General features: G+C 54.9%; 1 protein-coding gene and 2 long non-coding RNA genes across 3 annotated transcripts in view; 2 read left to right on the top strand and 1 right to left on the bottom strand.

Moving 5' to 3' along the window:
• Positions 1–3275: 3275 nt before the first annotated feature.
• LOC140692057 (uncharacterized) lies at positions 3276–9536 on the bottom strand. The gene is made up of 3 exons (XR_012067638.1): positions 9470–9536; positions 6078–6223; positions 3276–3810 (listed from the first exon to the last, which is right to left on the bottom strand). It is a non-coding gene; the product is annotated as an uncharacterized lncRNA (long non-coding RNA).
• A 213-nt stretch (positions 9537–9749) lies between these two features.
• LOC140692039 (uncharacterized) lies at positions 9750–10287 on the top strand. The gene is made up of 2 exons (XR_012067620.1): positions 9750–9949; positions 10184–10287. It is a non-coding gene; the product is annotated as an uncharacterized lncRNA (long non-coding RNA).
• Positions 10288–14784: 4497 nt separating this feature from the next.
• The window catches only part of PPP2R3B (protein phosphatase 2 regulatory subunit B''beta), a 45055-nt gene continuing 43739 nt past the window's right edge, over positions 14785–16100 (top strand). The window contains exon 1 of the mRNA XM_072955773.1: positions 14785–15741. Coding sequence (XP_072811874.1) covers positions 15403–15741 — 339 coding nt within the window. The 5' untranslated portion in view covers positions 14785–15402. The remainder of the gene's footprint in view (positions 15742–16100) is intronic.

The raw sequence follows: 16100 nt of genomic DNA, 5'->3' as shown, positions 1-16100 counted from the left end.
AGAACTGAAAGCTGGGTCTCAAAGACATGCTTGCTCACCCGTGCTCACAGCAGGGCTAGCCACAGAAGCTAAGACGTGGAAGAAACCCAAGGACGATGGATGGACAGACGGATGGATGGACGGATGGATAAGCAAATATGAAGTAATTAGTATCTGCACATCTCACCTCCCAGTTTACCCCTTCCCACCCCTCCCCGCAGGAACCATGGTTTGCCGTCTGGTCACACTTAATGAAGCCGCACGCCTGCCCACCTGTGTGAGGCCGGGTCCAGGGTGGTCTCGGGGCGGAGGGAGCGTGGACCACGGTTTGGGGTATCTTGTAAGAATCCCAAGCTGTACGTCCGAGTTCCGTGATTTCTCCAAGTAGACCAAGCCCCGTGCCATCTCTGGACCCGTGGCTTCGGGGGCCTCACTAACCTGCAAACACTCCCAGGAGACAGACACGTCCGGCTACTCCAGCCCCGGCCGCAGGTTCTGAGTCAGGGCCGATTCTCCCTGAACAACTTCGAGACAAATAGCTGTGACTGAGGCCAGAGGGGAGGACAGCACAGGACAGCGGGGGAGGGGCCTCTCCGGCCCGGCCAGGGTGGGTCCTTTACGCCGCGGGGTAGGAACCTACCCTCAGAGGCTCGGCTCTCCAGACAAAGGTTTGACAAGCCGTGCGGCCCGTGGGCTGGACTCCGCCACCCATGCGGACCTGCCAGGACGTGGGGCAGCTGTCCACCACCTTTAAGGGCTCACACGCTAGTGTCAGAAATGTCTGAGGATGCCCATTCCGTAATATTCACAGCCGCTCGATCCCAAGCCCGCGCCCACAGCAGGAAGTGCGTAACAGCAGCGACACTTCAGTCTTCTCCCTTCTCCTGTTTCTGCCCTCCCTCGCTGAGCGAAGATCGTTCTAGAGCCTTATGGAATCAATGGAAAAGCAGCTGCGTCTTCTGTAACCAGCTGACCAGTGGTCGCCCCGCTTTGCGCAGTGCTCTGCCCTCCCTCGGAATCCGCGATCGGTTCTCGGAGCTGCTCCCAGGACGGGCCCACTGCGGCCTTTCTCAGCGGGGGCGGGACCTGAGGCTGGGACCCTGGGGAGCAGCAGATGGGCCGTTCCGTCCATGATCCTGATTCTGTTCTGCACACAAAGACCTGCTACTTGTCACCCTGTGCCAGACCAGACTCCAGAACTTCTGTAATCGATGCAGAAAAAGCATTTGAAAAAAAAATCCAACACCGTTTCATGATGACAAGTCAGTACACGAGGACCAGAAAGGCCTCCCTCAACCTGCTGAAGGGCATCGACGAAAAGCCCAAAGGTAACGTCACGCTGGACATTTATGTGGGCTTCAACTCAATTTGAAAAAGCAAAAGCTCGGTTTGGAGGGGGGAAGAAGCTAACCGGCCGGCCTCCCACCCAGGTCTCACAGCCAGCGGAGCCCACTTGTGATGCAACGGGCGTTAGGTGTCTGGGTGCACCAGACACCGGGGGGGGGGGGCGGGCTGTCCGCAGGCCCTGGGGAAGAGGGTCACCGGGCAGGTCCAGTCGTGGTGGACCCCAAGCCGCTGGTCTGTCCCGCCTGCTGTGGCCCATAAACTTAGGGGACCCTGGGGTCCCTGTGCACCCAGCCTCGGGGACGTCCTTCACCCCCGCGTTCAGCAGGGACAGCACACACAGCAGACGTAAAGCTACCCGGCATGGAAAACAGGTAAGAAGGCAAATGTTCCGACAGACTTCTCCCAACCAAGCACTCCTCTGTTCCCTTGAGAAACAGACCACAGTGACACCACTGCTCCATCTGAGGTCAAGGCAGGAATGGAAATGCATGAACGTCGCTAAAGGGTTTTGGAGGTTGGGTTTTTTTGTGGTTTTTGGCGGAACCTTTTCTCATGAAAATGGCTGGGTTTTGTCTAGAATTATTACCTGCTTGAACCAAAAGCACATTTTTGTCTCAGGAGGAGAAAACAATTATGCTATTCAATTTGTGGCTCCAAAGATGTGCTGTAATATGAAGTAATAAAAGAGGGAAAAACAATACAAAGTAAGAGTGAGATTCAATTACCTCACAGAAACCTGAGGGAAGGAAGCCAGTCTGCTCCTAAGAGCATGTAATCAATAATAGGGTTTATGCGTCCTGTCTTACGACTTGATTAAAAAATTCTTCTATTTATTAAATAAGTCCACGTCCTTCTGAGAAGTAATGAAACAGCTGCTGTGAATCTAGGGTCATTTTTCTTCCAAGAACAGTCGGCGTCCTGCACGACCCTCCTGCGTCTCTCTAACTTTGAACGCGGGAAGGACTCGGTCATCTCGGAGATGACTTCACTGCATCACCATTCATTCTCCTTGAAGGAAGAGGGAGCAGAGATAAGGGCCAGTGTAGGCGCCGGAAATCGGAATCCTGCGTCCTCCAAGATGTGTCCTTTCTGGGATGAAGTCGCCCGGCTATGATTCAGGGCAATTTCTCTTTCCCACTTGGAGGGAAATAACAAAGAGCTTTAATAACTGGGATTCACTATCTGAGCTGGGGGCCTCTGGGCCAGGTGGTCTGGCCCTGATTCCCCGGCTGGAAAACGCTGATGGGGCATATTTTTATGTGGCCAAAAAATACTCCTACGAGAGCATTAGCGAGCCCGTCAGGTGTGCGCACAGCGGCCCCTGCCTCCACCAGCTGGGTCTCCGCCCGCCGGGCACGTGGTAGCCGTGAGAGTACACGGCGGGGGCAAGCTCGGGAGTACAAGACGGGGAGTGTCCGTGAGCTCACAGGTCACAGCGCCAGCTTCAGATAGCTCCAGCGCAGGCACCCCAGCTCTGAGTAGACCTGGGTCCCTCTGCTTTGAAGCGAGAAGGATGAGGCCCAGCCAAAGGAGTGCATCGGCCATTCAAGTGTCAAGTGGCCACCAGGCAGAAAAAAACACGCTGGCCAAGCCCCACCCGACCCTCAGCAGGTGGAGGGGGAGAAGAGGGGCAGGAAGTAAATTCACTCTCCACCTCCCCACCGGTGTCGTCACCCCTCCCCGCCAGCAACACACACACACCTCTGCACAGAACTTCACGTCCTAAGTCGGGGGTGCAGACACACAGCACTGGTGAGCCGCGAGATTCCGGTGTGATATTTCCCCAACCAGGAAGACACTGACCACCAGAACATCGGGCACATGACTCACCCCGCTCCCCTCCTGCCCAAGCCTCTGCTCTGGCAGCCCCAACTCTCGTGGGAATGTTCCAGAACACTCAGAACCACATCCTGTGGCAGAACCTTCCGTAACATCCCCGGTGAGGAGATGGTGGAAAAAAGTACACCCTCAATTTAGGAACCAGCATCCCTTCTGTTTCCAACTCACTCCCAGTCCGAAGTGACAAAGTGTAAATGAAAAACGGGGGCTTAGACTCGCAACGTGGGGTCTCAGCACTTGAAAGCTCTCCTAGTCCCAGCGCAAGTGGCCCCGATCAGGGCCGGCCTCGGGGCTGCTCCGAGACGAGGAGGGCTCAGCTCGATCCGGGAGAAGCTCCGCCTCAGCCCGTCCCTGCCACTCTCTCCACAGCATGGTCTCACGAGTCCGTTTACCGATGGCTCAGACTTAGGGAGACACCTGCCCCGTGCCAGGCATGGCCTGGGAGCTGGGGTCCCAGCAGTGGGCGGTACAGACCAGTTCCCTCTCCTCAGGGGGCTGTGTTCTCATGGGGGCTTGGTAAAAACTGTGAACCCAGATCCAAAGAGCTCAGTGAATCCCAAGCACAAGAAACGCGAAGAAGAACACAGCAGGGTACATTGTAGTCGAGCTGCTCAGACCAGCATTAGGAGAAAATCTTCACAGGATCTGGAGGGGAGAAAAAGGCACGTCACATACTTGGGAACAGGATGACGCTGACAACAGAAGACAAGATGGGGAGCACCGCTGTGAAATACTGAGAGAGAGAAAAGTCAGCCTAGAATTCTGTACCCAGCCACAGTATCTTTCAATGAAGGCAAAAACCAAAGACATTTTCAGGAGCCCAACAATTGAGAGAATTTACGTCTAGCACATCTGCACTCTGGAGACATCGAAGGACTTCCTTCAGGCAGAAGGAACACAGTGTCGGGGGGGACCGTGGGCCTAGTCAGAGAAACACAGGGTGTCAGAAACGGCGATGAGGTGGGTGATTGTGTGCACTGCTTTTCTTGTTATTCAAATCCACTTAACACTTTCACCAGCGTGGCTGTTATGGACTGAATGTGTGTGTCTCCCCAAAATTCATATGTGGAAGCCATGCCCCCCAGTGGAATGGTGTCGGGAGGCAGGGCCTTTGGGAGGTGCTTAGAGTTAGAGGGGGTCCTGGGGGGACACAGTGGGATGCGTGTCCTTTTAAGAAGAGGAAGAGATAGCAGAGCTCTCTCGCTCTCCATCGTGTGAGGACACTGGGAGAAGGCGACCTCTGTGAGCCAGGAAGCGAGCCTCACCAGGAGCTAACCGGCCCCTGCCGGGATCTCGTACCCCCACCTCCATGACTGTGGGAATAAATGTCTGCTGTCTGAGCACCCCTGCCTACAGTGTTTTGTTGCACAGTCCTAGCAAGCCTTAAACAAAACGTATGCTCAAAAGAAGACCTTTTCCCAGCACCTGCCTTTCCTCTGAAGATGTTGGGGAGCAGTAACAGAGCCCACATCTGTAGGAGACGTGAAAATCACACGTCGGGCATAGATAAAAGGGCCCGTGCTGGGTCTGCCCTGGTGACGAGGGCGACGTTAGCGGCAGATTCGCCTGGAGCTTGGCGAGCTCCCTGGGGCAGCCCCGCACTGGGGTCATCACTGGGGTCATCACTCGCCGCTTCTGGCTTTGCCTGGCCCTTCAATGCCATCCTCACAGCTGCTTCCGTCCAGTGTTCCTGCCCTGTGAGGCTTTGTACGGGCGCCCGGGCTGCTCTGACAGGGGGTCCCCGCTGAGGGGCTAAACAGCAGGAATCTGTCCTCGCCCTGTCCTGGAGACCAGAAGTCTGACATCAAGGTGTGGGCGGGGCTGGTGCCCGCTGGGGGCTCTGAAGGAGAAGCTGCTCCAGGCCCCCTCCCAGCTTCTGGGGGCTGCCGGGGACCCTCGGTCTCCTTGGGGGTGTGGACACATCAGCCCACCTCTGCTCCGTCTGCACATGGCTTCTCCCAGTGCACACACATCTGGGTCCGAATTCCCCCTTTTTATACACACCCCAGTCGTAGCGGATCAGACTCCACCCAAGATACCTCATCGTAACCTGACTGTTTCTGTAAAGAACCCCATCTCTGAACACGGTCAGATCCTGGGGGTCAGGGCTGCAACAGATGGATTTGTGGGTGCAGTCCAGCCCCTCACAGGTGGCTGCACCTGTCCTCCACGGCTTGCCTGCTTCCTTCTGCAAGGCCGTGGGTACCCTCATCCCGTCCACTCCTCCCTGGCCTCCCTGGCCACCTTGTCTCCCCCTCCCACCTTGAAGGCACACTCACTGGCGTGCACATCCTCAGGACAACACAGAACGCCTGCCCCTCCACAGAGTCCACATGCCTTGGGGCCACGGCCGGCTGTGGGGTCATCTTACTCCTTTTCAGCAGGAGTAATGGTCATGCAAGCTTCCGTTACACAAGCCAGCCTCTGAGAACTCAGGAAGCCAGGTCCTGGGGGGAGCCAGTTCAATACAGAAGGAAGGAGAGGAGGGGTCCGTGGGGTTTCATATTTAAAAGTCACACACTCCTGCAGGAAAAGAAATATATAGAGAGCAATCCCCCCCACCCACCCTGCTTGTCCTGGGGAAGCTGTTAGCCTGCTTGTGCTGGAACTGACTCTCCTGGGGTCTCGGCCAGAACAACGTAAGCTCCTGTGCAATCCCGGTGGGGCCACAGCAGTGGTGAGAACCCAGACCCAAAGCAGGAAGAGATCTGGGGGAATTACTGGCCACCTGAAGCAGGTCTGTATTGTCAGCCTGGAGAGAAGCTGAACCATGAGTTCCTGCAGACCTTGCTGGATGGGACAGGGAGATTTAACGGTGAACATAGGGACAGGAGCCACAAGATTCACTGAACGCCAAAAAGGTCCCCCCAAACGTGAGTTACCAAGGCAGGAAAAACATAAGAACCCAGCACCTCAAGGAGCAGACTTTGCAAGCAAGAGGAAAAATCCGATCTTCTACCACAAGAAAGAGAATGGCCGTGGCAGGCCGCCTGGGGAACTGGAATTCTCTCCGGCTCCTAAGCTGTGAATTAGGACGTTTCAGCCACTCTTCCGTACGCTGAGTGGAGGAAGAATAAATATGTTAACCAGGCTCGGAATCCCTTGGCTTCCCACCAAACACAGCAAAAACACAGTTTCATCCTTCCTCCAGCTGCCCTCCAAAAATAGAGGTGCCCAGGACGCCCGGAATCAAGTGTCGGGCGCGGAGGCACGCGGACAGATGCCCCTGCAAGCTCGCAGGGATGTTTTTAGAGTGTCAGAACCTAGTCCACTTGTGCTGTGACCAGAAATAAACGCTCCCACTCAGACGGAGGAGGCGTCTGGGAGACGCGGGCTGGGCGACATCTCGTCTACGTCCCTCGTCTGCACTCGCGGATAGAGAGAGCCCACAGAGGGCAGCCGCGTCCCCCAGCCTCCTGCCCTGAGTGGGGGTGCCCCGTCCCACCCATGCCTTGACCCCGAGGATCCTCAGAGGCACTGCCCTTTGTTAGGACGCACCGTCTTCTCTCTCTCCGTCCTCACAGTCGCTGTGTCTGTGTCTCCACTGCTCTCTCAGTCACGAGCTGAAGGAGCAGCCCGGCGCCCTCCGGGTTCTCAGCCCCCATCTGGGGGGCCCCCCTCCGAGCTCTAACCACAGAGCCGGCTCTGACCCTGTCCTTACTGGCGCTGCGATCATGCCCGTTTGAGTCCACAGCCCCTGTGGGATGGGCAGCTCTGAGCCGCAGGGGGCCCTGGGCTGAAGCCTCTGCTGGGCATTTACCACATCGCCCTGTAACCCTCCAGAGGGACACGTCTATGTGCACTGCTGGGGATGGGCAGGACACTCAGACCATACAAGTCCTGGTTCACCAAATGCTCGTGGGTGCGGCCTCCTGCATGCATGAGCTGATGGCCTGTGCCTAGAGGAGGGGACTCGAGCTCTCAGTGAGGAGGGCTAATTGCTAATAAAAGAGTTGGGCACAAAATCCTTCCCACAGGACAGCATGGCTCCTAGTTCCATGCAGCCCTTGAGGTGTGTGGTGGCAGGTCCTGTGGACCCTCTCCGGGCACGTGGGTGGCAGGTCCCAGGGACCCTCCCTGGGCATGTGGGTGACAGGTCTCTGAGCATGCCATCACCTTAAATCTGCAGGCTCACAGGGGAAAGAGGAAGGCAGGAAACCACAGGTGAATTGGGTGGACCTCAGTGCTTGTGGGGTTAAGGTGTCCCACCAATATGGGTCGTCTGCTGTCTGCATCCAGGTAGGCCCTCCACATGGGGGAACTGGGTCACACGGGATACCAGGTGAGAAGTGCAGCTGGGGACCCTCAGCATCTCGGGGGCCACCCAGGCGGGGGCCACCCAGTCAGGGGCCATCCTGAATCCCTGTCCAGCCGGACACAGCCCCAGTGGGAGGACAGTCCACCCCACAGCCATCCTGGGGAGCGTTCTGGGCAGGAAGACTCTGGAGAATTCGCTCCGTGGGGCCTGCACGAGGTCAGAGCCCATGTGTCAAACTTCGAAGTCATCTTGATCATTTGTTGGATTGTAAAAATGATGGAATACATTTGGAATATATGGAATACAGCATAGTACTGGATTGTGTTGTGCTACATGCATGTGCATGTGATAGTACAGCATATAGCATCATTATTTGTACCGTGGTAACTATGTAACATACACAGATACCGTGTAATCATAGTGTATCACAGTATGTGAAGCATGTAATCTCATACTGCAATACATATGCATGCACGTGTTATACAAAGTCACACCTGTTATATAAGGTGGGTACATATGTACTATGTGCATGTAATATGTAACTATGTGTTCTGCAATTACACGGTACTATATATTACATGCACATTATAGAATATAGTATATATACTTACAATGCATGTAATTTTTATATAAGCATATATATGTATCTCAGAAACTCTTTGATTATTTCTAAGTGGCATATGTGTATGTATCTTAAAGGAAATACATCTACAAGTCATGTGTCTGTCTATCATCTGTCTGTCTCTCACCTGTTACCCATCTATTTATCATACATCCGTCTGTCACCTACGTATCACCTGTACATCCATCTCATCTACCTACCTAATCTGTGTATCCATGAAATCTATCATCCATCTCTCTACCTTCTGTTTCCCCCTTATCCCCGTGTCTGGAAGGAAAGTCAAACTCAGTACGTGAGTTACTTTTCCAGGACTCAGGTGTCAACAGTCTCCGTGTATTTTGGAGAAATAGTTTAAGTTGGCTTGAGCGATGTGACAGGTTGGGGTTCAGAGACGGTCCCACACAAACCCCAAGGGAATCACCCTCTTCCTTTGTGGAACCCAGCGCTGACCCTGCCACGCTACCGTGGTCGGGAGACAGCTGTTGGACAAGAAAGCGCACCCACGTAGAGGGACGGGTCTTGAACCATCGTGACAGGAGAAGAGAGGGGATGGGGACGTTCCTCAGCTCGCACTGCTGTGTCTGAGCACCAGAGATGCCACCAGCTCGGTGGGAGCTTGTTTCTGTCACCAGAAAGCACGTCGGGAGGCGGAGGGGATCCCAGAACTGCCTGGTCCTGTCCCTGCACTGTGCACGCCCACGACGCCACCGCCACGATGTCCTGAACCCACTCCCGAGCTGTGCACCTCCCTCCCCCAGCAAAAGCCAGGGTCCGCACACCTCATCCTCAAAGTGCCTGACCGCGGTCACCGCTGAGGATGAAGCGTTAGCAACATTCTTCAGATCCTGGACCCAGAGAGTAATGCAGCTTCCATGTCATGCATGGCTGTGATTTCCTGAAATTTGCTGGTACGTAACCTCTGGGGCATGAACGAGAGCCCTTAAAATAACTCGAGTTCTGTCCTGCCAATGCAGGTCTGTGTCCAGCTGTCCCTGCAAGGGCATGCCCTCTGCCAGACTCCTGAGGGGACCTGTCACCCCACGCCCAGCATCCTCTTCAACCTTGGGGGGCAGTGGTCAGAAAAGGACCATGGTTTCCATGGTGTCCAGGCAGCCTCATCTGGACAATTGGTCTGAAGACGACCCAGTGGTGTCCAGATGACCACTGAGATGCCTGATCACACCAGGCACCAGGCTGAAGGGCTGCATTCACCCCCTGACGTGTTAAAGACAGGGTGGCACTGCTTGGGTGCCCATCAGGACACCACCTGGTCCCCCAGGAGCAGGGCGGGGAGGGCGGCCGGGGTCCCAGCAGAGCCGTCCACAGCAGGGGCTCCCCGCACAGCCCTGCTTCTTGCTTCACTGCCAGTGAGTCAGCCCAGGAGGTCAGAGGGATGGTCAGGGCTGGGCTACCTGGATTCCCACCTGTGCCCAGGTGAGGCCGGGTGGCAAAGCATGAAGTGAGAGGAAAAGTTCGTGCAGCTGGGATCACTGGGGACATCCAAGGACGCAGCCCACATCCAGGTCATGCTGGAGAGCAGGCCAGGGGATGGTGATGTCACAGAGGTCACCTGGGGGACGCTGATGTCACAGAACTCACCCAGAGGATGGTGAGATCACAGATGCCATCCAGGGAACAGTGAGGCCACAGGTCACCCGAGGGACTGTGAGGCCACAGGTCACCCGGGGGACTGTGAGGCCACAGAAGTCACAGAACTTGTCCAGGGGATGCTCTGGGGCTTTTGAAGGTCACTCTGACGTCTGAGTCCCGGGTGCCCTGCTGGTCTGGCCCCCTATCTGGCCATCTAATGGCCTGCTGCCTCGTCCAGTCCGTGGAAGGACAGAGCTGGCCCTTTATCTATCACTGCCCTGTGGAGATCGCACGTGTCTCAATGGGACTTTGAGGTAAATCAGAGTCTTCCTTCTCCAAATGCCTCCTAGAGAGGCCGGTTCCCTCCCCAGGCACCCCCATCCCCTGCACACCCCGAATCTCCCTCTGAAGTGTCACCCATTTGGTGACAAAGGAAGAAACAAACTTGACGCCTCATGTTCCCAGGGTAGATATAGGACAGGTCTCAGAAAACACATTGCTTTGTGGGCACGTTTAGTGGGAAATATTATCACTCATCCCAAAAACAGGCTGAGTTCCAGGAGCGCCAGAGGTAGGAACGGACATCCCCAGGTGCACTTTTCCGGTGTCTGCTCCCTAATGTCTCTAAGGATAATAAAACCACAGACCCAGAGCCTGCTCCTTCCAGACTCCAAGCCTCTTCATTTCTCAGCCTGAAGTCTCGGCCCCAATGCACTTGGATGCCCCAGAACCCCAGTCCTGCCTCCAGTGTCGGGATCAGACAGAGCCCCACCTTCCTGGCTCTCAAGGATTTCCATCATGTGAATTTCCACCCTCATGCATAACGAGGTGTTTCCAATTCTCCAACGCCCCTGAAAGACGCATTTCCCCTTTGAATCCGTCTTAGGAAACAACGTATCAAGGACTTGTGAGGCCCTCCGCTTCACTTCATTTCTCACAAGGACATCTGTTGTCGTCCCCAGACGCGGTGGCAGGTGTCTGCGCCTTGCCCTGCCCGGCAGACGCATTTCCATGCGCTCATGTGCATTAAGTCTTAATTCGTGGCCACCCTTTCTCCCCCCCGCGACAGTGCTGTTAGGGGCATGGTAATAAGAGAACGCGGGGTCCTGGCGGTGTAACGGGCAATTCTGCGCTTCGCGAGGATATTGAATAGACTTCATTATTTCCCTCCAACCCGCAGTGCACTCTGCCATTTGATTACCTGCACCAGAAGCATTTCCGTGCGCCATCCATCACCCTGACCAGTGCAAAGCGCTGAATATTCAGATTAAATTGGAGCTTTTTCCCTATGAATAAGGAATTTGATTCTATTCTATCGTACACACTGTCTCTGGGGACAGGAAATTGAGTTGAAGGTGGCGGAAGGCAAGTCAGGAAATTTTATTATCCAAATACAAAATTCTTTTCCTTATCATCAAAACCTGAAACAGTGCCGTGGGGAGACGGCAGGTCAGGGAGAGAATTCAATTAGACGTGAAAATGGAACAGGGGCATTTTTCAACGTACCGTTTATGTTGCCAAACAAGTGGCCGCGAGGAGGGTGCGAGACAGAGACGGATTTGTCAGGGTGTCCTTCCCAGAGACCCTGACTCAGGCGTGATGCTTGCGGGAGAATGAGGAGCAGCCCCGGGCACCCTCGTGAGACCTGGCGCCTGGCACCCTCGGCTTTCTCTGGGAGAAGGAAGGGCTCCTCTCCTGCGACTTGCCCCCGACATTTAAGATACTTAGAATTCACAAAATGCACTTAGAATTTCTCCGCGTGTCTTGGAGGGCCGGCTCTACCGGGGTGGGTAAAGCTCACATTCTTGGACGTTCCCACCAGAACTACCCCATTTTAATAAGGACCCAGCATGTGAGTGTCCTCTAAGAGGGGCATGACATATGACCCCAAACTGGTGGGCTGAAAACAGCATGAATCCATCCATCCTCCCCGAGTCCTGGGGACCAGACATTTGAGGTCAAGGTGTCCCAGGGCCACACTCCTTCCTGTGGATAAAAGGGCAGATTTGTACACTTTTTAATCTTTTTTTTTTTTTTTTTTTTTTAGCATTTGGGATTTTCCAGTTCTCTTTAGTTTGGTCAGAACTGCTATGAATTCATTTCATTTTTCCTTTTTTGCTCTACACTCATTCTTTGAAAGCTCATCAAATTGAGTGCTAACAATTTTTTTTTTTAATTGTCAGGTCTATATGACGTTTTACCTAAAATGCTACTGCTTACATAGGACCCACTCAGTGCATGTGCCCTCCTTTCTGCCCAGGTTGCAGGAAAACTGTGGCATTTAAAGAATGACCATAAAACCGTCTTTGCTGAAAAAAACTTCAAAGGCCATTTGATCCCTGGGTCTTCATCTGGAACCCTCTTCCTGGAAACACTTTGCTTTTAATGAAGGGAAAAGCAGGGGCACTGGGCCCTGTGTTTGTCTGAGTCCCACAAGGAAGGGGGTGCAGGGGTGATGGGGTTCACAAGAAGGAAACGTTTCCGAGACAACCCTGGGGCATGCAGAGCTCCAGTGACAGAATGTGTCTGCTGGGGCTGCCCTGCCGGGACGCACCAGCCACCTTCACATGGTATGAAAGGAAGTCTCATCCAGCAAGAAACGAAACCAAATGCCGCAAAGGAAAGCAGTCAGGAATAAAGCAGAGCAAATGAGCAGAAGGAAGGGTGAAAGAGACAGAATTCCTCTGTGGCCTCAGGACACGCCCATCAGAAAAGAGCCCCACAACACACTTGTTTGAACCCCCCACTCACTACTTTGAGAGGAAACCACTTGAAGTCAAACATACGCACCTCACGGCTATTTTGGAGTCTGTTTTCTCCAGGGAGACAAAGACAAAAAATACATAGGAAACAAGGAAAGACAAAGAAAGTTTGATCATTGGTGGCAGATACAGACGTGATCCGTCCGACCTCTAGCTGCACAGGACACACGTGTACTTGGAGCTTAGGGCCAGCCCAGGACCAGTGAGACTGACCACACAGGACACTTGGTCCAGGGCGTTCTCACTTCTCACGCTCAAGGTGTGCACTCAACACCCCCACCCTGGCTCTGGCAACAGGCAGGTGTGACTCAGAGCCATGCATGCAGGTAGCACCTGCAATTCTGAGCAGCTCCAGGCGGTGCTGAAGCTGCTGCCCAGCCACAAGCTTTGAGTTGGTGGCCCCAGAGGGGACCTGGGCTCAGGTGGGCCAAGCAAGGGCTGCCCTTCCTCCCACTCCCCTGGATAACACACAGGGAAGCCACCTCAGCTTCTCGGGTCCCTCTGCCCTCCTCCCCTACCGGGTCCTCCAGAATCTCCCTCTCCACGTGCACCCTGTCCACCATCACCCTCTACCCCCACAACTCCCCCGTCTTCCCAAAGACAGATGCAGTGGGAGAGCTTCCAACCCGGCAATCAGCAGACCCTGCCTCCATTTAGGGGCAGGCTGAGCACACCCCCGACCCCACTGGGACCCACAGAGCTCTCTGTACCCACCCACCCCCACCCCAGAGTGGGATCCTGTACAGACTGAAGGCGTTCTGTTTGTGTCCCAGCATTTACTGCTGCCCGCTTGGCAGACACACAGGCTCTGCCTCAGGCCTCACCGTGGAGCCGGGGGTATAAAGCCGTCTTGTGCAGGCACTCAAAAAGACCATTCCCCTCCCAAAACCACATAGATGAATGGCTGCTGGCTTAAAGACCCAGAGTGAAAAGCACGTTTGTTCTTTGACAAGATGTCTGTGTACGATAAACTCAAACAGAGCTGTGTATTAATATTTACTTCTCTCCAGAAGTGACAGCCTGGCAGACACAAGTATCAGCCTCCCAGTTAATAGAATTCCTGTGATACGGTCCTCCTGTGTGTGACCCAGGACACTCGAATTTTTGTCTTCAGAAGTGAAACACGGGGACAGAGAATGTCACCTGCTGTATCAGTAAACAAAGGATGTTGAGGCCATCAGGCCCTCAGGCACGACAGCTGCCCCAGACTGTGCCCCCTGAGAGGGGCTCAGGATGGAGAAAAACAGGACACTGGCCCCAGATGGTTAAGGTGCACATGAAAGGAATGATTTCAGTGAGCCCAGACTCTTGCATCTTCCCACAGGGAGAAAAGCGCTAAATTCATTAAATTAAGATATAATTAAGATTTCTTTAATTAAGAAACCTTTAATTAAGTAATTTTTCAATGTTCCAACTACCTGCTCTTTGTTGCAAAAACTCCTACATACCCTGGCTCCTCCGCTACCTCTTTGGAGCCGTCCCTCAGAGCTTATCCTGGGCTTCAGTGCTCAGCAAGTCTTCCCAATAAAACATGATTCTCAACTTTTGGGTTGTGGATTTTCTTCCCAGTCGACAAACACAAACGAAGTTTGAAAATATACACACAAAATAAAACCACAGTTTAAAACTTACTTAGTGACTCTGGCTATATTTATTTATACTGCTGAGAAGTAGGAGACCGCCATCCCCTATGAACTTGAAATTACCTTCTAAAAGGGAGCAAACCCAAGTGAAAACTTTTAAAACAAAGTTATGTTAAGGGAAAAAAAAGTCCTACCAAAAAAAAAAAATCAAGAGACAAAGGAAAGACGTGCACTTGTGCTATGCAGATGATCTAGCGACCCTGTCAAAAGGATAAACTGAAATACACCAGTCATTGGGCCAAAGGTCATTTAACTAATTAATTCCACTTCCATCAAAATAGATTTATTGATTATTTTTGCAATTACAAAATCGGTTCATTCTCACCCTAAAAGGCGAGCGTTTAAAGCAGCTGGAAGCCCCCAACCCCATCGTTATAACCAGTAAACAAAGTTAACGTAAACGCGACCCTTGCGGTCCGAAGTTGTCCATTATTATCTAAAAACTGCATTCCTCCCCGGCCCCCGCCTCGAGCTCGCTCCCGCGCTCCACGGACACTAACTGCGCATGCTCCCCCACTGTACTCCCCTGCCCCAACCGAGCCTCCCGCTCGCTCCCGGCGGGTGCGCACTGCGCATGCCCCATCCACCGGCCAACTCCCTCCACCTCCCTGGCGAGCTCGCACCGCGCATGCTCGCGCTTACGCGGCCCTGAGGGCTCCTCGCTGGCGGGACTTGCACCCCTAAAAAGCCTGAAAGCTGAAAGACCTCGGGTGGGGCGCCCGCCAACCCCGCCCCCGTCCCCATCACAGCTCCTGAGCGACCCCCGGCCCACCCAAGCGCCCCGGCACGGCCCCGACAGGAGTCGTGGGCGCCGACGGGCGGCGCTGTGATGACGACACTCGTCGCCATGACGCACGACGCAGGCGACCTTCTTTGGGAGCGCAGACGGCGCGCCCGTTTTGAAGCTGCCCTGAGCTGGGCGGGCCCCGCCGCGATCCGGCCGCTCGCCTCAGCCAGGCCCCGCGAGTCCGCGCAGCCTCTGGTCGGGGCGACACCTCACCTCCGACTCAGGGCCCCAGGCCCGCGACCCCTCAGGGCCGGGCGCCGCCTCTTCCCGGACCCCAGCCCGCGACCCCCTCAGGGCCGGGCGCCACCTCCTCTTCCTCGGAACCCGGACCCGCGACCCCGCCGGCCGCTGTCTCCTGTCCGGACCCATAATCCCCGCTGGGCCGGGTCCCCTACTTGGTCGGGCCCCGCCTCCTCCTCCCGCCCCGAGCCCCTGACACGCTGGGGCTCGTTCCCTAGGGCGGCGGGCCGTCGCTGCTCTGGGGAGGTCCGTTCAGGCCGGACGTCGGTCCCGGCTCCAGGCAGGTGCTCAGGAGGAAGGGATTCCCCCCGGGAAGGAGGGCCCGCGCCCCGGAGATGCCGCCCGGCAAAGTGCTGCAGCCCGTCTTGAAGATGAAGGTTGACGAGCTGTTCCTGTGCTGGCTGAGCGAGTCCAGCACGCAGGCGATGCTCCAGGACTGCTTGCAAAGGATCAAGATGCCCGGGAGGCCGGAGAGGGGCGGGGGAGACGCGGGGCAGCCGGGGCCCCCACTCGCAGCCGCAGCCCCAGCCCCCGCCTGCAAGCCGCGCGGGTTCGATGGCCTGGGGGTGCCCAGCCCAGCTCCCGCGTCCACTGCGCTCCCCCTGGGAGCCACCTCTAGTGCCCGGAGTGGCCCACCTGTTCGAGGGCCTCGTAGATCCGCAGGGACAAGAGTAGTAAGTTACTCTTCCTTCTGCTAACGCCTGCGAAGGTATCTCGGGTGGTGTAACCACGTATGGCTTGTGGGTGGCAGAGGCTGGTGGAGGAATGTCAGGCGTGAAAGCGCTTGCACGTCTAGTCTGTTCCCCACCAAACCTCCCCCAGGAAAGTCCTGCACAATGAAAAATGTTGTCTTTGACAGGGTCGCAAGTTGGTCATGCTTCTGAAGTTTGTGTCTAGTTGGTTTTAGTTATCCCCGTGGCTGTTTCTTCCACCCAGTTTAGCTACTGAGCCTAGAGGTTTTATCCCTGTGTGTCTTGTTTTAGCCCTAATTTATCTACAATAAGTGAAGTTGGATAGCTGTGTATTTTTAGGT

This window comes from Vicugna pacos, chromosome X (genome assembly GCF_048564905.1).
Source record: "Vicugna pacos chromosome X, VicPac4, whole genome shotgun sequence".
NCBI classification, from domain to species: Eukaryota; Metazoa; Chordata; class Mammalia; order Artiodactyla; family Camelidae; genus Vicugna; species Vicugna pacos.
Note: the sequence above shows the minus strand (reverse complement) of the source record. Positions and strands in the feature narration are given on the sequence as shown.